General features: G+C 44.3%; 1 protein-coding gene across 1 annotated transcript in view; it reads left to right on the top strand.

The window, feature by feature from the left end:
- Window positions 1–24,612, top strand: part of RYR3 (ryanodine receptor 3) — a 511,070-nt gene that overhangs the window by 430,057 nt on the left and 56,401 nt on the right. The window contains exons 65-68 of the mRNA XM_032343182.1: window positions 74–155; window positions 8,611–8,741; window positions 14,874–15,194; window positions 17,555–17,795. Of these exons, the coding sequence (XP_032199073.1) occupies window positions 74–155; window positions 8,611–8,741; window positions 14,874–15,194; window positions 17,555–17,795 (775 nt within the window). The remainder of the gene's footprint in view (window positions 1–73; window positions 156–8,610; window positions 8,742–14,873; window positions 15,195–17,554; window positions 17,796–24,612) is intronic.

Raw genomic sequence — 24,612 nt, 5'->3', positions numbered from 1 at the left:
ACCCTCTCCTGTGCCTGAAGTGAAGCATTGGGATTGAAGCATGATAATGACTGCTCTTCTCTGTTCTTTCCAGTAGGCGATGTGCAGATTTCATGCTACCACATACTGTGCAGCCTCTACTCCCTTGGGACTGGAAAGAATATCTACGTTGAAAGGTAATTAGTGAACAAAAGAGGCTTACACGTGCAAGGCTTAGAAAAATGTTGCTTACCATCTTTCAGCACTTAACATCTTTTCAGTACAGCAAAGTCAAAATGCTCACTGAAATGGGGTGGTGATTTTGAACCTAGGTTATTAAATGTTTATGGCAATATTAAAATGTAATGAAGCTAGTGCGATTTATGACTTCTGTAGAACGATGTTGAAAAGAAAACCACAGGCCCTAACTGGCGTTACGTGGGCCAGGCCAAGTCACCAAAAGCAGGGCTTAATACCTAATCTCATGGCAGTTTCATTTAGTTTCGTTTTTCAAGATTTTATTTATATATTTGAGAGAGCGCATGGGAGAACAAGAGAGAGCATGAGCAAGCGGGAGGAGCAGAGACAGAGAGAGAAGCAGACTCCCTGCTCAGCAGGGAGCCCCATGTGGGCTCAAACCCAGGACCATGATCCCAGGATTATGAGCTGAGGCAAAGGCAGACACTTAACCCGGGTGCCCCCCGAATTGCAGTTTTAACCTCCTGCAGAAATCTAAATCTTAACTGGTAAGTCAGGAGTTTTCTCATAGGTGCCAATGATGTAATCTGTCACAAGGGCCCTCTCCATCCCCTAAAGGAAGATGAGGTCATCTGTAGGATAAGACCTCCAACTCTTCCCCTTAAGGGAAAGCTACCTAGCCTGGAAAAACCTTTTTTTTTTTTTTCTTGGCTTATAACTTTGTTGCCCCACTCTTCTTCCTATAAAAACTTTCCATTTTGTACCATCTCCTCCAAGCACCCCGGTACTTGCTAGATGGGATGTTGCCAGATTCATGAATCACCTAAAGACCATGAGATCTTCAGACTCACTCAGTTGAATTTTATTTTTTACAGAGAGCCGGTAAATGTATGTGATTGGAGAAGGAATACTATATAGCCAAGCTAAATCATGTGCTAATGGGACCAAAAAAAAAAAAAAAAAATGCTGACAAAATGTCTGTTTCTTCAAAATCACAGCTTCCAGATAGCTTCCAGAGTCTCTGTGGTTAAAGCTTGCCTAAAAGCTCAAGGGACATGAGGCTGTTACTTTAGTGTTTAATGGGTTTCTATATGATACAGTACTGGACCTTTGCCATTCTCAGTTGTCAGATTAACTTTAGTTTTTTTTTTTTTCCTAAACTTAGTTTATTTTTTCAGTGTTCCAAGACTCCTTGTTTATGCACCACACCCAGTGCTCCATGCAATACATGCCCTCCATAATACCCACCACCAGGCTCACCTAACCTCCCACCCTCTCCCCTCCAAAACCCTCAGTATGTTTCTCAGAGTCCACAGTCTCTCATGGTTCATCTCCCCCTCAGATTTCCCCCAACTGACTTCTCCCCTCCTTCTCCCAATATCTTCTGTGTTATTCCTTATGCTCCACAAGTAAGTGAAACCATATGATAATTGATTCTCTCTGCTTGACTTATTCCACTCAGCATAATCTCCTCCAGTCCCATCCATGTTGATACAAAAGTTAGGTATTCATCCTTTCTAATGGAGACGTAATACTCCATTGTATCTGTGGACCATATCTTCTGATCCATTCATCTGTTGAAGTGCATCTTGGCTCTTTCCACAGTTTGGTGACTGTAACCATTGCTGCTATGAACACTGGGTTACAGACGGCCCCTCTTTTCACTACATCTGTATCTTTGGGGTAAATACCCAGTAGTGCAATTGCAGGGTCATAGGGAAGCTCTATTTTTAATGTTTTAAGGAATCTCCACACTGTTTTCCAGAGTGGCTGCACCAACTTGCATTCCCACCAACAGTGTAAGAGGGTTCCCCTTTCTCCACATCCTCTCCAACTGTCAGATTAGCTATAGTTTTAAACAAGTGCACATTTTGGTAGCAGAAATGCAATTCAGAAATCTTGAATCTGAATAAGCTGATCCAATTCCCAAAGGAAACCACTATTAACAATTTTGTATATGTCATTCCAGATATTTTCTACACATGTACATTTGTACACATGTAGGATCATAATATCCATATTGCTTTGCAAATTTGTCCTGTTGGATGAAGTTAAAAACTGAATTCCTTTTTCATTCTACACCAGCTTTTAGATTTGTTATTTAGATAAAATAATCATTACCTTTCTACTTTAATAAGGTAAGCAAGTTTAGTACCCTTTTATTCCTTTCTACATCTCCTTTTTTGCTATATAGTTTCTTAAAATGGGGACACCTGAATGGCTCAGTTGGTTGAGCATCCAACTACTGATTTTGCCTCAGGTCATGATCTCAGAGTTGTGGGATTGAGCCCTGCATTGGGCTTTGCACTGGGTGTGGAGCCTGCTTAAGATTCTCTCTCTCTCTCTCTCTGCCCTTCCCCCCCAGTTCTCCCCATTCACACACATACATGCGTGTGCCTGTGTTTGCTCTCTCTTTCTCTCTCTCTCTCTCTAAAATAATAATTTCTGGGGCACCTGGGTGGCTCAGTGGATTAAAGCCTCTGCCTTCAGCTCAGGTGATGATCTCAGGGTCCTGGGATCGAGCCCTGCATCGGGCTCTCTGCTCAGCAGGGAGCCTGCTTCCCCCTCTCTCTCTCTCCACCTGCCTCTCTGCCTACTTGTGATATCTGTCAAATAAATAAATAAAATCTTTATATAATAACATTTCCATTCTATTCTAGGACCAAAATTTTCTCAGTTGTTTACCTTAGTTTGTATTGTAAGGATTCACCAAATAGCCAATCCCTTTAAACCATGATTTTCCCATTCCAAATTTTTTTATTTTGATTTGTGTCTTGGTTGGTCAGATTCATCATTAAGTACTTGTTTCTGTAAGAGTTCTTAGATACTCTTGAATCCTTGCATATTTTGGAATATTCCCCCTCGACTTTTGAACAATTTCTGTGGTATAAAATCCTCGGGTCATAATTTTTTCCCCCCCAGAAGCATATATAGACTTTGCTTCTTTGTGTTCTGACGATGCCCCAGGCCAGGTTGTTTACTGACTTATACATGACTTTGCAGTGGGAGGGGAGAAGCTGGCTGTTCATTGGATTCCTTCTTCAGTCTTGAAGCTCATTAAGTTCTATAATATGTTCCGGGATTACTTATTCTGTATCAGCCCCCTCTGCTTCTCCTCAGAACTTAATATGCCCCCTCAGTGTTCAGAATTGGGTCTTCCTTTTTTTACAAATCTTTCACTTTATTATGTTATTGTGGAGTTTATTCCCCCTACTGTTATTTAGGAAGAGGTTGTATTTGTTGGCTTTTTCTTAACCTTCCACATTTCTCCCTTTCTCCCAAGTAACTTTTAGCTACGTGATCTTTCCTATTTGGGGTTTAGAAGGTATTTCTCAAACTTTCTCCATGTTCCTGGCTCTTTTTAGTTTCCTTATTTTCTGTGAATGTATTGAAACAAATTTTTGTGTATTTTTCCCTGGATAATTCTCCCTCAGAACCATGTTTCTCAACTATTTCTTGTTCATTAGCTACATTGCTAGTGCTCAAGAATGGAAAGGAGCATTGTGCGTGTGTGTGTGTGTGTGTGTGTGTGTGTGTGTGTGTGTGTTGAAGGAGTTTATGAGGAAGAAACATCATCCAGCTTCATATCTAACAAGCTGGCTCAGGACTCCCTCACTCTACCCACAGTGCCTTTAGTTCTAGGGTGCATCCACCTCTAGCCTTTGGTTCTCCCCCAACAAAAGTAAGCAAGTGGCCCAGGTAAGAGGTCACAGGTAAAATTTTTAGCACATCCTAAAGACATAGGGCTTTTATATAGTCAATTAAAGTAGGTTTATGCCAGGTACCTGGGTGGTGGCTCAGTCAGTTAAGCGTCTACCTGCAGTTCAGGACATGATCTCAGGGTCCTGGGATCCAGTCCCACATTGGGCTCCCTGTTTGGCAGGGAGTCTGCTTCTCCCTCTCTCTCTCTCTCCCTCCCTGCTTCTCCCCCTGCTTGTGTGCTTGCTCTCTGTCAAATGAATAAATTAAAAGAATATTAAATAATAAAATTTTAAAAAATAATAAAGGAGGTTTATTCCATCCAGTAGAAGACTTGGGTCAGCAGCTATAGGACAGGTCACTACTCACTCTTCTACTCTACCTCCCCTCCAGTGGCTTCTCCAGGCTCAGAGTCCGGGGCACTTGAATGGAGGGGGCATGTACACTTTTCCCTACTCTGTCCTGCCTGCCTCTCCACAATATGAACCTGATCTTGCATCCCCAGCTGGTCTCCCAGCCCCACCTCCACCCTTCATTGTTTCAAGCACAAGATCGTATTCTGGAATCCTCAGAATCCCCTCATTTACTTCCAGAGATGACTACACTCTGCTGTTAGCCCAGAAAGTATGTTTCAGTTTCAGTGTCCCCACTGGGTTAGGTCCATATTTTGTGGCTTGATGTTATCACACATTTTCTCATTTCAGCAAAGATCCCAATATCTTCCCAATTTTTCCCCCATTTCTTGTGCACGTTAGGGAGGAAACTTAAAGTGCACCATTTCTCTGCCACCTTTTGCTAAAGTTTCCTTGGCTAACGAATGTCTGCAGGATTGTAAGGGAACTGCTAAATATTTGGTTTCTAACTACATCTTGTGTGTGTAGCGTGGGTGGGAGAGATTCCAAACACCCCAGTGATAGGGTTGACGGTAAAGAGAAGGAAGTCACTGAAACAAAATAGAGACTTTTCTTTTGGAATATTCCAGTTGAGACAACACTGAGGTCACTGACAGAGTTTTCAACAAATTTTCAGCAAAGGGTAAAGGCTCTTATGCATTTAACCACTGAGAATACTTGCCTTCTTTGATGTAGAGATACTTTAATCATAGCATTTGAGGTTGGTCAAGAAGTGAAACTTGGAAAATGATTTAAGCTTCAACACTTCACTTTATTTCAAATGAAAACTGTTTTTCCCCTTCACACCGTGGAGATACTTATTCCTTCCTACCCTGCCACCTTTGACAGATCGTTTCTGACCAAACATTGCACACCTTCCCTAAACCTCTGAGGTGACTTGTACTGCTGGTCTAGAGCTGTGGCCTGCCTCCCCTTTCTGCCCCTCTGCTACATAGTACTTCCTCTCCTTGGCATCCTTTAGAACATATGTGAAGGAACTCTCAAAATTGCAAAGCACCAGATACGAACAAGACATACATCTTACTACTGTGATGCCTTCCTCTGTCTGGATCCCTAACAATAGACATTTGAGAAGCTAGATCTGGATCAATGAAATAAAATTGAGAGATGGGCAAGGAGAGCCTGCCACTTATCAAATTAGAAAGTAACAAAAATTCAAGTACAAATCGCACCCTCTTTAATCTGTCACTGTTGACCAAGTTTTACCATGTGAAAAATACTGTATATGCTAGGCAGTAAGAACTGAATGGGGAAAAGAGAGTTCCATATCCAGGGAACAATTAATTCTTCAAGCAGACCGTTTGGTTGCTCGACCTGTTTCAGTGGCCCTCGTTCTGCTCAGTGCATACCCACACTGCCCCCTGGGGGGCGCTAATGACCAGAGAAGCATCCTAACTGTAGCCTTTGCTCAGTGCCTCTAGGAGCCTGCGGGGCCAAGGTCATTGGCAGACTTCTGGGTTTTACTTCTACAGAACTTTTCTCAGCGAAACCAGGAGAACTGTTGCTTATCCCTGTTGGCCAAATGGCTAATTAGCATCACTGTGCGCCCTGGACTAGAAAACGCCCTGCTGTGAGCTGGTTGAGACTCAGATTTATCAGTAATTAATATCAGAGAACACGGGGAGTGCATGCCCCCAGGGCAGCACAACACTGCAAAACTGGCTTTTGCCCCCACAGGTTTCCTTTGCATCAGACTAACTTTCTAGAAATCCACCTCTGTGAGATCAGGACTTTAATTTGATGAGAGAAAGAGAAAAGAGAAGAAGAATGGGTCAAGTTATCACCAAGGCCACTCAGGCCCAGCTGTTTCCAAGGTTCGTCTTGCTGGGCCAAGTTGAGTTTGCCTCAGATTTGACCTTACCCCCTTGTCATCCTGATTTTCACCCAGATTTTCTTTCATCTGTGCTCTCCCAATGGCATTTCCTTCACCCTCACAGCTTAGCTCCTTCTTTCCTCCTCCCAGAAAGGCAAGACTGAGGCAGTAAAATCTCTCTTCAATGGCCACTGTGGTTGGTTGAAACAGACTTGCTCAGAAGGGAGGCCGTGGTGCCAAAGGTCCCCACAGAGAAGCCCACGCCTCACTCCCTGGTAGTCCAGCAGCAGTGCATCCTGCAGCTGGACACACAGGACACAGAGGACTGTTCTGTCTGAGGGCTGCTGTTCACCCCAGAGCAGACCCGGATGGGGAATCTCAGTCCTACCTCCAGTGCAAGGATTAGGCTGTGCCATCACCTAAGAAGTGATTGCTTGATTGCTGGAGGCTGATTTTAGAGTTCTCTGCTCAAACACTTCACAGCTAAGCAAACTGTCAGCTAGTCCCTTAAAAAGTTGAGCCTAAGAAGATAGAAGATGAGGATTAAAACCACATATATTAATTGTCCTTTAAATAAATCAAAAGGTGACTTTTTTCATAGGTTTGGTGACAAAAGATGGGGGGAGGGGGATGGATTCCAAGACAGTTTTCCACTCGCTCATTCACCCACCCGCCTCCCTCCGGTCCAGCAAACTTCTCTTGCCTCTCAGCAGTTCTTAGACCCTTGGAGCTTCTGATTCTTCCCCAGATAGTCATACCAAGTTATTTTCTCAGGACTAATTAAGATCACATTTTTAAGCCAATTCAAGTGTGTCTCTTTCTCTGCTATAATGAAGTTGCCCATTGATCCTAATTCTTGTAATTAGACCATAAATATGTTATCTTATCGCATTGCTTCAGTGTTCTGAGAAAGCTTTTTACTTTCTGGAAGACAAAGACTAATGGTCAGAGTCTGGCTTATTTCTCAGGAGGCAGTGGGTCCCCTAGCCACCCCATAGTAAATACTTGTTATACACATCCAGAGACCCTACACTTTGACATGCTGCCTTCTTGATGCTGTTGGAATTGTTGGCTGTTATCACAGTGAAGGGCAATTAATGCAGCTTTCAGTTCAGGTTTTGGTTGGGGGATTTAAGGGAACCCTGAGGGCTGAACACCTTTTTGTTTCCATAGAACAGCGGTAGGCATGTAAGCACTTGCTTCTGGCTCCAAATGTGCCCTCTCTAGCTGGCAGTTTTCCCCATGATGGTTCCATAACATCCCCCAAGATGCAGCATGACACCCTCAGCTCCCAAGGACTGTGTAGTGGGCTTCATGCACACAACATCAGCACTCATTCTGATTGGTCAGACACAAAGGAAGGTGAACAAGATGTTTGAACACTGTAAGCCCCATCCACTTCTTAATTATAGACCTATCATCAGCATTTTCCACTATCTTTGTATCATGGTCTCACAAAGGACTCATGGTATTAGTTTAAAGACATTTTCCTCCTTATTTGGGAACTGACATCACTTGTGTAACTCACCTAACAGGTGTGTAGTCTGACAGTGATCAAATGCCAGTAATTGACAGAACAAAGATATGATGACGGAAAAACAGATGGCTCTGGTCTCTCATTCATCAGAAAGCAATAGATGTCAGCACCCATACAGGGCCCTTCCAGCCCACACTGTCACTGTGTGACTCACCAGCAGGAAGGATCTGCTGAAATAGCCAGTACAACTCCAAGGCTAAACCCAGGTCCAGGAGGGGGAGGCGCTGTCTCAGTACCAGCTCTGCTTTGACCAACCCGTGGCTGGTTCCATTACTTATGTTTGCTGACTTGGCTAGCAGGCAAGCAAGCAGAAGTTCTTCCAGTTGGAGAACTAGAAATCTGAACAGGAAATCCTAAGCATATTTTTCTTGTTTGGTTGCTCATTTCCCAGAAAGACCGAGACCCAGAGCTTTATACATGATGGACACTCAAATACTTGTATAGAATATTTGTGAGAAGTAACAGGTACTAGAGGTCTTTCCTCTAAATCAAGCAATGTGCTTCAGGATGTGTTGTTTCTTTTGCAAGGCAGGTCTTTTATTTTGTGCCTTCTTGGTGCTTTGGGCCTATTATCTCCTGTTCTCACTGGCTGACACCAGCTCCATCCAAAGCAGGGAATAGACACAGATTACACAGATTTCAAAACAATTTGAGAACAGAGAAGGGGTCAAATTCAATTTGGATGACAGTGAAACTTCTCAGAAATGCTACAAGAGAAGAACAGAGCTATGAAGTGTATTATTATATTGCCTTAACCAGGTTTAAGAACCAGGGTCCCTGTGGAAAGACCATTGTACACCACAGGTCAGTGTTCAGGGAAAGATGGGGAAGGGAGAAGCGCTTGTAATCTTGCTGAGCCCAGGATCCCAGGATGTCCAGTAGAGTAATCCATGGGGAGATGACCTGAAGCATTTTAGGAAAGAGGCCTCATCCACCATGCACGGGGCCAGCATAGGGTGGCACCACTTCTAAATGGACTTCTTTGTTTCTAGGCAACGTCCTGCCCTTGGAGAATGTCTGGCCTCACTGGCAGCTGCCATCCCAGTGGCGTTCCTGGAGCCCACGCTTAATCGCTACAATCCACTCTCAGTCTTCAACACCAAAACCCCCAGGGAGAGGTCTAGTAAGTACCTTCCCTCAGAGGTCACCAACCCATGTGTTGAGAGGAGAGCAGCGAGGAAGGAAGGTCACCCAGGCAGGGAAGAGCAGCCTTGCAGCACTTTTGGTTTATATACTCTGAGAGGGGGCCAGCAGGTCAAATCTAGGGTCCATGTTGTATGTCTCCATATTACTGGAAAATGGACACAGGCAAGTTCTTTGTTACCACTAGACGTTGGGACTTCGGGACTCTTCTGTACAATGAGACAGTGTGGTTGATTTCTAAATCCCTTCTATCCTAAAGACTTAGGCTCTCTAGTCTGCCCTGGGCCTTAAGTCCCCTTCTGCACGTGGGGACATGACTTCTTTATTAGTTCTCTCCAGAGTGTCATCATAAGGGGCACATGTGCACTAGTAACCTAATTGTACTTTCTAAGTCCAGGGAGTGACTGTGTTTCCAAGTATGATAACCATATTTAACTATCATTTTAAAAAAGAAAACATAGAAAAATACCAACCTCTTATACTGTTGGTGGGAATGCAGGTTGGTGCAGCTACTCTGGAAAACAGTATGGAGATTCCTCAAGACATTAAAAATAGAGCTACCCTATTACCCAGCAATTGCACTACTAAGTATTTACCCCAAAGATACAGGTGTAGTAAAAAGAAGACCATATGCACCCCAATGTTCATAGCAACAGTGTCCACAATAGCCAAACTGTGGAAGGGCCCAGATGCCCATAAACAGACGAATAGATTAAGAAGGTGTGGTTCATATATACAATGGAATATTACTCACCCATCAGAAAGGGTGAATACCTACCATTTACATCAACGTAGGTGGAACTGGAGGTTATTGGGCTAAGTGAACTAATAAGTCAGTCAGAGAAAGACAATTGTCATTTGATTTCACTCATATTTGGAGTACAAGAAATAGTGCAGAGGATCATAGGGGAAGAGGGAAAACTGAATGGGAAGAAATCAGAGAGACAAACCATGAAAGATTCTGGACTCTGGGGAACAAATTGAGGTTTACAGAAGGGAGTGGGGTGGGGGATGTGGTAACCAGGGGTGATGGACATTAAGGAGGGGATGTGATGCAATGAGCACTGGGTGTTATACACAACTAATGAGTCATTGAACAATATATCAGAAATTAATGATGTACTATATGTTGGCTAATTGAATTTAAATTTAAAAAGGTGGAAAAAAACACCACCAGAAAGGATTGAAATTATATAAGAAAGAGAAGTTAACAGGAGTATTAACATACTAAATTCTAGAACAGGAGTAGGCAGACTATGGCTATGGGCCTAATCTGGACTGCTGCCTATTTTTGTAAATAGTGTTTTATTGGAATATGGTCTCACTTACTCATTTACATGTTGTCTGTGACTGCTTCAGCACTACATAGGAGAGGAAAAGTAATTTTCTCTCTACTCTTCATTGTTGTTGGCTGAGAACCCCCCCCACCCAACGAAACAGATTAATAGGAGAAAAAATATATATACACTTGAGTACTTATAGGAGCTCACAAAGATACGAAACTCAAGGGTGAGTCCTTCCTATGTGGATAAATTGTGATCCTACTGGAAGTCAATGGAATAGAAGAGAGGAGCTTCAAACAAGGGAGCTTGAATATGCTTGGACTCCAACTAGAAAGAACTATAATGATTTGATGTAACATGAAGCAGAAATTACCATATCATGGGACTAATCAATATTAAGGAAGAAAAAAGTACACTAAATCATTTCAAACCAGAACCTGTTCTATTCAGAACCAATATTCTCTGAAAATATTGATAGACACTAATAGTAGATGTTACTGTCTATCAATATTTTCAGAAAATATTTGTTCTTAGTATTGATTAGTCCCATGGTGTGGTAGTTTCTGGCACACTCCTCTGTCACCTTCTTTTCTCCATGTAAGAATGTAGAGCGCTAAGCCACAGTGGCTCTATTCCCACCTGCTTCTCATTATTTCAGATAAAGAAGCACATTGCCCCCATAAATGCTGACCAGGACAATTTAGACAAGGCCACTTAATGAATTTCTGGTCCCAATCGCAAATAAATACAGTGGAGACTAGCGTTCTCAAAGTTAGTCAGGAAAGAGACATTGCCCAGCTGCTTCAGCTTGCCAGAGTCCCCTGTGACTTCTCTAAGTTAAATTCCCACCCCCTCTCAGCTGCCCCTCACCCTTTCTCCCCTAGCAGAAATATATCTCTAACCTTGTTTTTCTCTGCCCTTTCCTGATACCGTATGAGTCACATCTTGCAGCTCGCACGGGAGCTGAGCAACTGAGCAGGCTCTAGTTGAGAAAGAGCTGTGACATCCGTAAACATAGGCCAGCCCAAGTGTTGCTCCACAGCTCCAAAGGGACGTGGGCCCAATCAAGACAGTGCTAGATATTTATCCATTTATTCTTCTCCGGCTGTGATTGAGGAGATCTTGTGTCTCTGTCTGACCAGTGTGTAGAGCTGTGCCTTGGGAAATGGACCTCCTCTGCTCTTGAGCTCATAGACGTACAATAGCAGACAGAATGAGGACTTGAGAAAGATGGGGGAAGTCCTAGATGAGCTTTGGGAAGGAAGGGCACGACACTGTCCCATTGTTCTTCTCAAGGGCTATTAGAAATATGTTCCTTCTTACTTCATGTACTTTACCTTTATTTAACAAGACATATCCATAAATGAAAAATAAGTATCAATCACTGCATACTCCACAGGGAAGGAAAGAGAGAAGAATGTGATTAGAGATGACATAGTTTTTCATCCATCAGTGACACACTGTGGGGTGTGCCTAAGTCCCCTGAGCCCGTGGTTTCCATCATTCAGTTAATCAACAGAGGGAGCGCTGACCATGTATGTGGCTCTTGAAAAGTAGAGTGTACATGAATATGTATTCTGGCATAATCGGGTTTGCCTGGAGCCAGAGGATGACTGATGGCTTAATGGACTCTAAGAAGGTAGACTTCATTCATTAAAAAAAGTGAGTGGCCTGAGGGACCAAGATGAAGGAGGTGTAGGTAGGGTGACAAATGATGTGAGCCTTTAGTTTAGAAATATAATATGAGCTGACTTATCAAGGGTTCAGTCCATCGGACATTTTTATTAATTGACAGTTGGTGTTTTGCCAGCAGTTACTCATATTAGTAACTGTGTTATAAGACCCTGGAGCATTTTCTGATTCATCCAGAAATTATGAAGATAAGCCTAGAAAAGGCTTAATACTGGGTATCTTCCAGGTATTCAAAATTAGTTAACCCTCTGGTTACGCATGGCAGTGGTCTGTTAATTAGATATTAAATAAGATAACCTAGTCTCCAGCCAGTTTATTTCCAGACCCTTATTGAATAGCCCTCCAGAAAGAGCAGGAGGTCCAGTTCCCATGTCAGCTGGCTGCCTACACAAAGAGGTGGTACTCTCTGATGCCTCCTTCTTGGGGAAGGGCTGCTTGGTAAAGAAAATTGGACTTGAGAACCTTACGCAGTGGTTCTCAAACTCTAGCATACATCAGAATCATGCAGAAGGCTCATTAAGACAAAGATTGCTGAGTCCCTACCCCTAGAGTTTCTAACTTAGCAAAGCTGGGTTCTGGTCCTAATGAGTTTCCCAGGTGATACTGCTGCTACTGGTGGGAGGACCGCAGTTTGGGAACCACTGATGTAGAAGGTGAGAGGATAGTGTGTTCAAATGATAACCCCAACAGTCTTGTGTTGGATTCCAACAGGACTCAGCTGAGGCTGTGTTTCAGGTACATAACTCAGCAGCCTTCATCCTATGGGTTTATTATGTGGCGTTTGAAGCATAAAACACCATCTGAATCACAAATGTTTCTTTCATTCAAGGACCAATTACCTATAAATAACTTTTAAAGGTCATTACAATGATTCCAGGGCAACACCCTGAAGCAACTCTTTTCTTAGGTAGGGGAGAAAAGTGTCCACGGTGATGTATTGTCTGTGTGACATGTAAAACACACACACACATACACAATTAATTATCTGAGAGCAAACAGCTGTGAAATTCAGCTGCATCCATGGCCATTGGCACTGGTCTGTGTGCTGGGTTTCAAGACAGAAGTCTTGACTTCTCTGTCTACAACTCCTGGTATGTGTAAATTGGTTTTGTTTGGGAGGCTCCTGCAGACCCCCATTTCTTTTTTCTTTTTCTTTTTTTTTTTTAAAGATTTTATTTATTTATTTGACAGAAAGAGAGATCACAAATAGGCAGAGAGACAGACAGAGAGAGAGATGAGGAGAAGCAGGCTCCCTGCTGAGCAGAGAGCCCCATGCGGGACTCGATCCCAGGCCCCTGGGATCATGACCTGAGCCAAAGGTAGAGGCTTAACCCACTGAGCCACCCAGGCGCCCCCAGACCCCCATTTCGATGCCCCCCTACCGATGGTGGTTCTGCTACAAGGTACAGGCTAGATGGTCTTTGCCTGGGATCCACATTGGGAGTAGACCACATCTGACCCACAGAATTCCCTTCCCCTGTAAATCAAAGGAGCATCCCATTCTTTGGCTTTCGTGCTATTAATCCTTTGAATTGTCTGGATTTTAAAGGACATTGGTTCCCTCATGCCTTCCACTTTAGTGACAGCAGCAGGAGGTCATGGCTAGCCAAAGAACATGGGGCCTGCCCCATAGCAGGGAGGCTCCTGCGTGTCCTTTGCTTGCAACTATACGTGCCATCCAACACACCTGCTGGTTTCAGCCACAGACCCGTCGTCTCCAAGCCAGCCAGCCAGCCTTGCTCCACATTTCCGTTCCAGGAAATACAATCAAGGGAGAAACCAAAACCAGTGTTCCTAAAGGCCACAGAATTTGCTGTGACCTCTCTTATTCATTAACCCTTCAATGCCCACATACCTAAAATCTTGAGGAGGGAGACTTCTAGCCCACAATGACCCCAGTGGCACAGGGCCTACAGGTATAACCCAGCTCACAAAAGATAACATTTTATCTGAGGTCTTCTGCTTTGTCCTTAGAAATCCATGAGAACTTTGTATTTTTCTCCAAATATCAGAAATATTTTCCTCAAGTCATCTAGTGAAACTGATGTTCCAGAAAAGTGTTCCACATTTGCTTATGGCTTCTCAGATTTCCTGGCCCCCTGCTTTGGCCACATGAGAGAAGTTTGGCCTGCGGGTAGAGTTTGCCTATGATCCCTGTCCAGGTCCGGGTTGACCCAACCCAGGCAGATGGGGGCAGGGGACGGGGGTTAGAGGAGACAGAGCTCTGGGCCCGTGCTTCTTTCAGAGTCCTTGTTATCTTCTTATCCATCAGGAACCTTGGGATACTGCTGGTGTCTCCTCCTATCTTGTCCTGTCCTTTCACTTAAGTGGAACAGGACATGTAGCCCCTGGCTGCTGTTTGCGATTCTTGTATCCAACAACCTTCCTTGGTTTCATGTTGAACTTCATCTGTCACTGCGTTGACCTGTCTGTCCATGGCCAGTGAAGTGACCACAGTCTTCAGTGAGAGGAAAAGATGATGTTTACTCACTCTTCCTTGCACAGAAGCAGTCACAAACAAAAAGGTTCAGGTGCCTGACAGGTGGCCTTACTACCTGTCACCTCATGAGTAACTTCTGTGGTAAATGCAGACATTAACACAAGTGTAATTGTTTTCTCCCCCCAAATCTCAATCAGATGGAAAGTAATGTTGTCTCTGGTCCAGCTGAAGGAATATTTGATGAGAGGGGTTTCTTTTCTTTTTCCAAACAGTACAGAGATCCAGGTGACTGAACTATAAGGTTTCACCTAAACACAGAGTAGGTGCTCTAGTATCACCTTTTCTGCCATGCGTGTGGTAAGACAGAAAGGGAAAAATCCAAGAGATAGGCTGCATCTCAGGGAAGTCTTAGGAGGTGTCTCTCACCTGTCTCTGTTATGCTCCTTTGGCCTTAAGTTGAAGCGTTTTAATCAAGTATGGCTTCCAGGAAGCCAACCCAGCCTCTGGAAGCTGTCATCTTTACACAGACACCTGGAGGACAGAAGCTCCCCCACATCCAGTGCTCACTCAACTGAGGCTTGAGGATGACTGCTTAAAGTCTAAAAGACCAGAGGAAGGGTAGGACGGATAGAATGGGTTGCATTATTTGTGCTTTTGAATTCCTGTGCCTGTGTTCTCCCTGTACCCCCTTGGTCAGTTCTGGGCATGCCGGACACAGTGGAAGAGATGTGTCCTGACATCCCGCAGCTGGAAGGCCTGATGAAGGAGATCAGCGACCTGGCTGAGTCAGGGGCCCGGTACACAGAGATGCCCCACGTCATCGAGGTGATCTTGCCCATGCTCTGCAACTACCTGTCCTACTGGTGGGAGCGGGGGCCTGAGCACCTGCCCCCCAGCACAGGGCCCTGGTGCACCAAGGTCACATCTGAACACCTCAGTGTCATCCTGGGAAACATTCTGAAAATCATCAACAACAACCTGGGCATCGATGAGGCGTCCTGGATGAAACGTATCGCAGGTACCACAAATGCCTCTCCCCGCCCCCACCTGTTCCCCCAGGCCTGCATTCTCTTTTCATCTCTCAGTCCATCTCTAAACTAGTCTCCCTCCCCCTCTTAGTTAGTTCCCAGGAAAAAGTTACCCCCCTGGAGAGCCTCCTGGAGCAAATGCTCCTGTCTCCTCCCAGCTCAGCCAGGTCCCTCGCATCTCCAGGAAGCCCTTCTCCATACACTCTGCTTGGCTCAGATGTTCATTGCTTTATTCGCTTTTGGTACTTAAGCATCTTGTTTGCTCTTTGAGTAATAACTGTCCATAGTTTCCCCATAAGTGCTCCTGTGTGTTCTGTACACGTATTAGACTCACTCCATTCTGGGCTGTACTGCAAGTCGCCACCATTTGTATTTCATGTTATACTTTCTAAGACACTCCCTACGTTAGGTTCCCAACAGCATCATTTTGGGTTTTTTGGGTTTTCATTTCAGTATTCCTCTAGATCTCCTTGCATGCAGTAGTCTCTTAATGAATTTTGTTACCTGATTTTCTATTCATGAAGCAACCCTAAAAGAAAGAAAAAAGAAAAAGGAAAGACTTCAAAAAGGAATGACCACACTTCCCACAGTCAGGAAATCATGAATATTTAGTGTCTTCTATGTCAAAGCAGAGTCCAAGGGGACAAAAGCCAAGGCAAGGTCATTGTTTTTGATGGACCCACAGCATGTAGACAACTCTGTGGTAGCCATTCACCCACGCCACCTCCTGGACCAGGAAACACAGGGGCTGCACCAAAGGGAGCTATTAGCCCAACCCTAGATATTTACCTTCCTGGACAAATGAGGAGGTATTTCTCTGCAAGACCAAGGAAGAAAAGTTTCCACCCCCTTCCTGTCTCTGCAATGAACTGAGCTCAGAATGATAAATATTCTAGGTGCTCATAGCTACTAAATAGCACAGGCCTCTGTGAACGTATGAGTAAATAAAATTGACGTTCCTTTCTTACCTATTAGCCCAAGAATATTGCCAAGAAAATAGCCGAAGAAAAACCCCAAGACACTTTGTTAAGAAGCTCTACTTTGTAGTTCATAAGGGATTCAGGGAAGGAAGGAGCTGGAAGGACGGGCTCCCTCAGCTCCCTAGAGGGGCAGAGAAGGGCGATGGCCTAGCTCAAAAGGCACAGGGGGCAAGTGGACTCACCCTGTTATTCCACAGGGTATCCCGGTCTCAGGCGCCACCTAATTGCTGGTACTGAAACAAAGTCGATTTAAAGTTGTAAGCCCAACTCACCCACATCTGGAATAGCCTTTCTGATTCTGGGGCATGAGCAGAAGCTTGCCTCAGGGCCAGGCAGGTGTTTGGCTTCTTGAATAGTGCCCTTCTGCAGGTAGCTGCCTCCACCTCCTCCTTCTACAATGGTCATTGCTGAAGGGAAAAAAATAAGGCAGTGAGATTTAAACAAAACAAAACAAAAACAAAACAGTGCCAGATGTAGGCTATTTCCAACTGAAATGCCCCCCAGCTAAAGAAACTTTGAAAGGCACAAAACACAGAGCATATTGGCAGTAGTTGGTGGCTCTTACCAATTTTATTTCACTTAATTTTTTTATAATTACTCTGATTCTGATCTTTATGATCAAGTAGACCAAGAGGATACTTTGTTTAAGAAACAGGGTGAGGTGTATAGGTAGGTATTCTCTTGAAGAGGGCCAGAATCCCAGTCCCAAACCCCGCTGATTGCTGTGTCTGCTCTTTGACTGCCGGTGGCCACCCCAGCCTCTCTCTCTCTCGGTCGTTATACCGATGATTGTTTGTCCTCTTCAGGGCCCAGAGGAGCCCCCAGGCAGTGAGGTAGCAGTTCTCAAGCATTGGGGGACTGAGAACTGTGGTTGGATTAGTGTATTTTTAACAGCAGATTTTTCTGTACAGTAAAATAGTACCATAAACCATAGTACCAGAAAATAGTACCAGAAACCATAGTACTAAGTGCCTACTCTTGGCTCAGCCCAGTGCTGCTTATTGGGAGGGGAAAAGGCTCCATTCAAGGAATTTATAATCTAGCTAGTGAGCCCAAACTAGACAAACATCCTGAAACTAGGTGATGAGGAGCTAGGAGGTGTGGCCAACGCCAGGCATGCATGAGGAGTGCTGGGGCAGCGGGGCTCCCTGCGGCCCAGACAAGCAGAACAGGAGTAGGGAACCTGCCCCTGACTTGTGGCTTTGTGAGAAAGAAATAAGTGCCTAGGGGACAATTAAGGAAGGGAACAGGGCAGGGCTGTCCTGAGTCCACGGAATGTCACAGCCTTGCCTTTCAGTCTCCCTAATTTCCTTTTTATCCATTGCCCTAATGTGTGAAATGAGGGGGAGGCCTTTTGTTTGCCGACGCAGTGTATGCCCAGCCGATCATCAGCAAAGCCCGGCCAGACCTGCTGAAAAGCCACTTCATCCCAACTCTGGAGAAGCTGAAGAAAAAGGCGGTAAAGACTGTGCAGGAGGAGGAGCAGCTGAAAGCCGACACCAAGGGAGACACTCAGGAGGCGGAGCTCCTCATCCTGGACGAGTTTGCGGTCCTCTGCAGAGACCTCTACGCCTTCTACCCCATGCTGATCCGTTATGTGGACAACAACAGGTACTCGGGAGAGCTGGGGCCGCCTGTCCACAGGATGGACATGTGGTGTTGGGTTGGGTTATAGGCGAAGTGGGGAGGTCACAGCATCCACCATCAGTCACCCCTCCCCCTCCGAACAAAGTCCCTGGTGAAGGACCTCTGGACAGTGCTTTGCTTGGCCAGTTATTCTGTATGGTCAGTGCCGAGGCCACACCTTCATCCTCACGTGCTACCGTAGGTCAGAGGGAGTTGGTCAAACAGGGCCTGCAGTGACCCACTTCTTCCCCTCTCAGCAGAGCTCTGACATGCATTCATTCAACAGAGGTTACCGTGCGTCAGGCACTGTTCTAGGCATTGGGGGAGGGAGGCATGAACACAGCAAACATGTTTAGCCTAAGGGCTTTTATCATGGCAGGGAAGTGGGGCACACAGACAAAAAACAAAATAAGAACTTGATACGCTTTCCTCATGTAAGTAAATTATGCAAAGCAAGGTAAGGAGAATTAGGAGTGCCAGAGTGGGGTAGAGTCACAGGCTTAAGTAGAACATTAACTGAGAAACAGTATTTGAGCAAAGATCTGAAAGACATGAAGTAGGTAACCATGCAGGGTTATATTCCCAGGAAGAGGGGACATGTGGGGTCAGCCTTGTGGAAGGAAATTGTTGGGGTGTTCAGAGGATCATCAGAGGCCAGTGTAGCTGGAGGAGAGTGAGGAGTAGGGAGAGTGGTAGGAGATGTTGGAAAAACAACATGGGACCAAGAGTGTAGGGCTTCGGAGGCCACTGGGAAGATTCTGGCCTTTATTCTGAATGGGATGAGAAGTTGTCAGAAGTTTTGAGCCACTCTGTAATATGATCTGATTCACTTTTTTTGTTGAGATTTTATTTATTTATTTGAGAGAGAAAACACGAGTAGGGGGAGGAACAAAGGAAGAGGATAGAGGCGGACTCCCCGCTGAGCAGGGAGCTGAGCCCCACCCCTCACTGCAGGCTCAGTCCCAGGACCCTGGGGTCATGATCTGAGTTACCAAGGAACCCTGATCTAATTCACTTTTTGAGTACGTGGCAAGATACGGAGGCAAATAAGGGGGTGAGGAGACTAGTTGGGTGGTTCATGGTGATCCCATCATAGAACTAATGGGGATTCTTAGAGACAGCGCCAGCTGGTGATTCCCAGGACCTAGGAGGAAGTGGGGTTACTAGGAAGCAACTGCTTAATTGAATAGGAGTTTCTTTTGGAGCCCTGAAAGTGTTTCAGAAACTAGACAGTGACAGTGGCCGCCCAAGTTTGTGAATGTACTAAGCGTCACTAAGGGCAAATTTTATATGTATTTTTCCACAATAAAAAAGAAAAAAAGTTTTGATGGTTGAGCCCAGGGTGGTTGCAATGAAGGTTGACCCAAGATGTCAGATTCCAGGTCTGTTTTAAAGATAGAGCCCTTTGGACTTCCAGATTGGGAATGAGAGAAGGAAGAGAGCCAAAGATGATTCTGCACAAATGGAAAGATGGAGTTTCCAGCCATTGAGTTGAGGAAGATTGTGGGTACAGACATTTTTTAGGGGAAGATCTGGAAATCACTTTTGAACATGTTAAACCTGGGCTGCCTATTCAATATAAAAATGAAAATGTTGAGTGGGCAGTTGAATATATGAGTCCAGAGTTCAGGAGAGGGTTCTGATATAGACATGGGAATTTGGGAGTCGATAACATATTGGAGAACATGAGACTGGATGAGAGAAGGGATTGAGGGGAAAGGACAGGAGTTCCAAGGACCTAGCCCTTTTGCTCTCCAACATCAAGGGATCAGGCAGGAGAGGAGGAACCAGTGGCTGAGGCTGAGAAGGGACAAGCAGTGAGATGGGAGGAAACTGACAGAATGTTGTGTCCTGGGTGCCAACTTCACAAAGTGTTGCCAGGAGGAAAGAATGATGAGTAAATGTTATCGGTAATCTTGACAGGAGCAGTTTCGATGGAGCAATGAGAGGGGGGCCTCTTCACAGTGAGCTGGAAGAGAATGAGAGGAAAAGGACTTGGAGACAGCAGTACAGTCCATTTGTGCAAGGAATTTTACCACAAAGGGAACAGAAGTAAGATGCTGGCTAGAGGCAGAAGTAAGCTCAGGAGAAGAGTTTTGAGGATGTGGGAGACTTGTTAACTTGTTTTTTGTTATTGAGAATGATCTAGTTAGAGAAGGGGAAATTTATCATGTAAGAATGAGAGCGAGCATTTCTAAAGCAACGTTCTCTGAGCAGGCAAAGGGTCAGCATTAGAGAGTTTATCCACAAAAAGAAGCAGGAGGGCAGGGAGTTTGGGTGCTGATGCTGGTATACACACACACATACACACACACACACACGCACGCACACACACTTTCTCTCTCTCTCTCTCTCTCTATATATATATATACACATATATATATGGGGGTCTCCAGGAGTCCTTTTCTGATTGCTTCCATTTTCTCAGCGCTGTAGGAAGCAAGATCATCAGCTGAGAATGAGGATGGGGAGATGGTGTGAAGCGGTAGTCAGGGAGAGGGGGAGAGTGGCTGGACCAGGACAGTGTCGTGTGATGACTGGGCATCAGTAAGGGCCCCACTTGAGATCTGTGATCATGAATTGAAGGTGAAACCCATCACCAGGTTGTCTTTTTCTCCAGCCAGTTCGCCACCAGGTCCATGCCCAAAATAGGGAAAGAGTTGGATTTAACCAAAGTTGGGGTTTTTGCAAAGTGAGTATGACAAAGGAAAATGGACGAGGGAGTTGATGGTGTGTGTCAGAGGGTAATTGTAAAGACTGACCACAGAACTGAAGCTGGGTGTTGAAGAAAGTGAGGGCATGGGGGTGGGGAGGCTAATGTCTATGGACAGGCAGAAGAATAGGATTGTTGGTCCCAGTGGGGAGCAAGGACCAAATAGGTATTTTTACTATACCATACCCTCTTAAGATTTAAAAGCCTAACATAAATTTGAAAAGGCTCAATTTTAAAATACATCTTGAAAGGACCTAGGAATATTTGGGAGAGCCTTGCTAACTTTTGAGTATGCCATTCTGTCGTGGGCAGGAAATGGGTCTGAAGAAGCCCATTTTAGCATTTATTTTATAAGGTAAATTGTGTTTCCTATACAACTGTCTTAAACAATTGATTACTTATATTATTTAGCATTTGAAAATAAATACCTTACACATACTATATAATATAATCTCTTACCTGTCTGTGGGAGACTTCATTCTCTCAAAAGAAACCCTGCTTTAAGGAGCATGGTTGGCATCATTTCCGATAACATAATGACATTCGTGGTTAGAGAGGGAATTTGTCAGAGTTTTAGGTAAAAACAAAAATGAAAGCCGAGTAAGGTTGCTCCTAGAATAGCTCTTTAATTGCATTTGTCACTATTGATGATCAAGACTCAAGATAGAGTGTGTTCTACTTCCACAGTGTTTGACAGTTGCTAAAAATGGCAATGTCAGAGAGTCTTTGAGATCATCATTAATTCATTCATCCCCATGTTTCAACCCACTCTTCCCTGAACACCAGAGAATGATATGGCTACCCGAATGCAGCTTAGAAATACTTCTTCTTATGTGTCTGCCTTTACCATTTTGGGGTACTTTCTTCACCAAAAGAATCACTGGCTTGGAAGTATGGGACTGTGGAGTTGGCAGGAAATATAGGAGTCACCTCATCTTACCTGTAACTGGATGAGTAAATACCCCCTTCCTTTTTCCTGGCAGCGCATTTCTTACCTCTGATTATCTACTGCACTTCTAGATAACAGAGACTTGCAGGAGTGGCCTCTGCTCTAGTTTCAGACAGGTCAAACGGTTCTGTCAGGAGTCAGCTCTGTGACTCCTGCCCATCAGCTCTGACTTTGCTCTTCAGAGCCTCACAAAGCTGTTCCAGTCTCTCCTGTGGCAGCCCTTTAAGCTGCCATCTTGTCGTGTCCTCCCCGCTGTTCTTCCTCATCCTGGTAAACCTTTCTACGTCCTTCAGCCCAGTCATGGCACCATTTCAAGTTTCTTCGCCCTCTGGAACACTGATCTGAACAGAAGCTCCTGTTGTTCAGTGATCAGCCTGAAACTGATCCCGAATGAGAAGAACTCTGGGTATAGTGTGTTCAGAACTGGGCAAATCCACTATCTCCTCGTGCAGGAGCTGTGTGAGCGCAGGTTAAACAGATGTCTCTGCATGAGGCAACGGCTTCTCAGCTTCCTTTCTGGTAGTCAGGAACACTCAGAACACAGAAATGAATGACTAAACAGTATGATTGGGGGTGAAAACCCATCTCTCAGGCTGCTGAAGGGAATCAGAGTGAATCCTCTGCAGTGACCACTTTCGGCTGTGTCCTTGGCAGGATACTTAGGAACGAGGTTGGGATAAGCTCTTAGCTCTAACTCAGACAACCTGACCATGAAGTCATAGGAATACAGCTTTCCTTTCTTTCAAAGCCTCATCACTGGCTTTCCTTTCTTTGAAAACCTGCTAACTTGCCATTTTGAAAATGAAATCTCTCTTTACTCTTGTGATCATCCAAGGTTTTATTCTTGCATTTCTTGTTTTCTGTTAATATGCTCAGTGATTTCATTTACTTGTGTTGCTTCAAGCATCACCCTCTGCAGATCACTGCCTCTAAACCCAACCTTCTTCTCCACCTATAGCCTTGCATTTACCAGCTGCCTTTTGGAAGCATGCAGGGCAGATGACAAAGGAGACCCAGATATCCATGTAGTACCTCCAAAAGGATCAAGTGGCTGGATATAGAGAGAGATCTGGATTCTGGGAGACCAGGGGCAGGCAGGGGATGAGCCTGGTTGTACCATGGGGACAGACAGGAAAAGATATGGGCAAATAAAAGCAGTGAGGTCAGGATCTTCTTTTCACCTGCAAATACCAGAGAGGTGCAGAGTTTGTGTGCCTGGGGAAACCTATAATGAGATATTCTTCATTCACATAACACTCGGAACCTGAAGAAAGAACCTCACTAGAAATAAAGGATGAAAATATACCTCCTAGAAGAAGGAGGTATGAAAAAAAAAATTCATTCATTGGAAACTGCCTTCCTATGGAAGGCAAAGGGATCAGAATCCTCATCAGTCTTCTGTGAGGGAACATTGACCTCACCTGTTGTTTTCAGGGCTCCTGCTGCTCATGCACCCTGTGGCTGTACTTTGCCTTGGCTGGAGAGGATGGGACCCCTCATCTCTTCCTGCTTACTTACAAAGCTCATCGAAACCAAAACACTAAGGAATGAACATCTGGCTCTTCTGACAAAACTTGACACTTGATCCTGAAAAATCAATATGAACGAAATAAAAAAGCATTACCAATCTCAAGCCTCAAGTTTGGATTGCATCTGGCTTCTAATAATGGATACTTGATTATAGTGGCTGAGAGAATTTGGAAGTTAAACCTCAAAGAAGTCCAAAGATACCCATTCCAGGACTAGTACTTCATTAGAGAGACTTCATTAGAGAGACTCATTCCTCCGTCTTCCCATCCTAAACACTGGCTGCCATCTTTGAAGTTACTTTATGGTACAGTGTATAGTGCAATTAGAGTTTGATCCATCGTATTTTCATTCCAGGCAGGAAGCATGAAAGCAACAGGGGGAAGACAAAGGGCATCTTCAGCTACCTGATCCCTTTTTAGAGAGCTTTTCCAGAAGGTCCATCTAACAACATCGATTTCCATCTCATTGATCAGAACTTAGTTACACAGCTATCCCAAGGTTGGGTAATGTGCTCTTCAGCAGGCATAATGCCACCCTGAATAAAATGGGCTTTTGTTCCTAAGGAAGAAGAAGAGAATGAGTATGGGGTAGACAGCCCGTTGTGTCTGCCATGCAAAGGCGAGGCTAGTTGAGGTAGAACTCAAGAAATATTAGATAAGAATGTCTGTAAGCCTGGAACTTGGGGCAATAAGAAAGTGAGGAGATGAGCGAAGGGTCCAAAGATGGTCTTGGCCTCATGAGTGTTCCCCTTTCCTCCTTAATCTGGTGCTCTCCATGAATGGGCAGAAGGTATAGGCTGCTCAGGGAAGTTCAGTCTGGTGTCCCAAGGCTTAGGGACCTGGCTGTTGATAGGGACAATAGGTTTTTCAAGCATTCATGAGAACCAGAGTCTTCTTTAACCGAAGAATGGTGGTAGATGATTTAACCTCTGCTGTGTTACTCTACACAGATATTTGAAAATGGCAATTCACCCAGCCCTTCCAAAATATAATTTGATTCCAATATGTAAGATACTTAGAAGCAAGACAACTTTCAGGAGATGACTGAATTCTGCTGCAATTTAGCCTTCTTGCTGCCATTGTTGAATTCTTAACCTGGTCTAGTTTTTAATACAAAAAAAAGAAAAAGAAAAAAGAAATGAGTAATGCTATTTATAGGGAATTTCTAAACCATTAAAACACTAAAAACAACAGTGAGAAACATATTGTCTTCCAAATTTCATTCACAAAATTGGCTTTGATAGGAAAAGGTATGTGGCCTGAAGTGTTTTTAGGGCGTTCCATATTTCAGAGGCTTGACAATGACAGCTTCAGTGACAAGATTACAAGTCATACCGACTGGTAGACTCTTCTAGTCTTGCAAGCCTCCTGGACTAAAGGAGGCCTATCTCAAAACAGAGTGTAACCTTAATCACCTCATCTGTTTAAAAAAGAAGAAAAAAAAAAAAAACCTTTGACAAATTTGATATGTTTTCCAAAATCTGTCTGCAAGGATAATTCTTGAATCCTTTGGTAAAATGGGAACAATTATTGTAAGTCCTTCAAAAATATTTACAAACACATGCCTATACACATGTAAGGCATGCCCTGATATTTAGTCTCCCTGAAGAC

The sequence above is a fragment of the Mustela erminea genome, chromosome 5 (assembly GCF_009829155.1).
Source record: "Mustela erminea isolate mMusErm1 chromosome 5, mMusErm1.Pri, whole genome shotgun sequence".
In the NCBI taxonomy this organism is placed as follows: Eukaryota; Metazoa; Chordata; class Mammalia; order Carnivora; family Mustelidae; genus Mustela; species Mustela erminea.
Note: the sequence above shows the minus strand (reverse complement) of the source record. Positions and strands in the feature narration are given on the sequence as shown.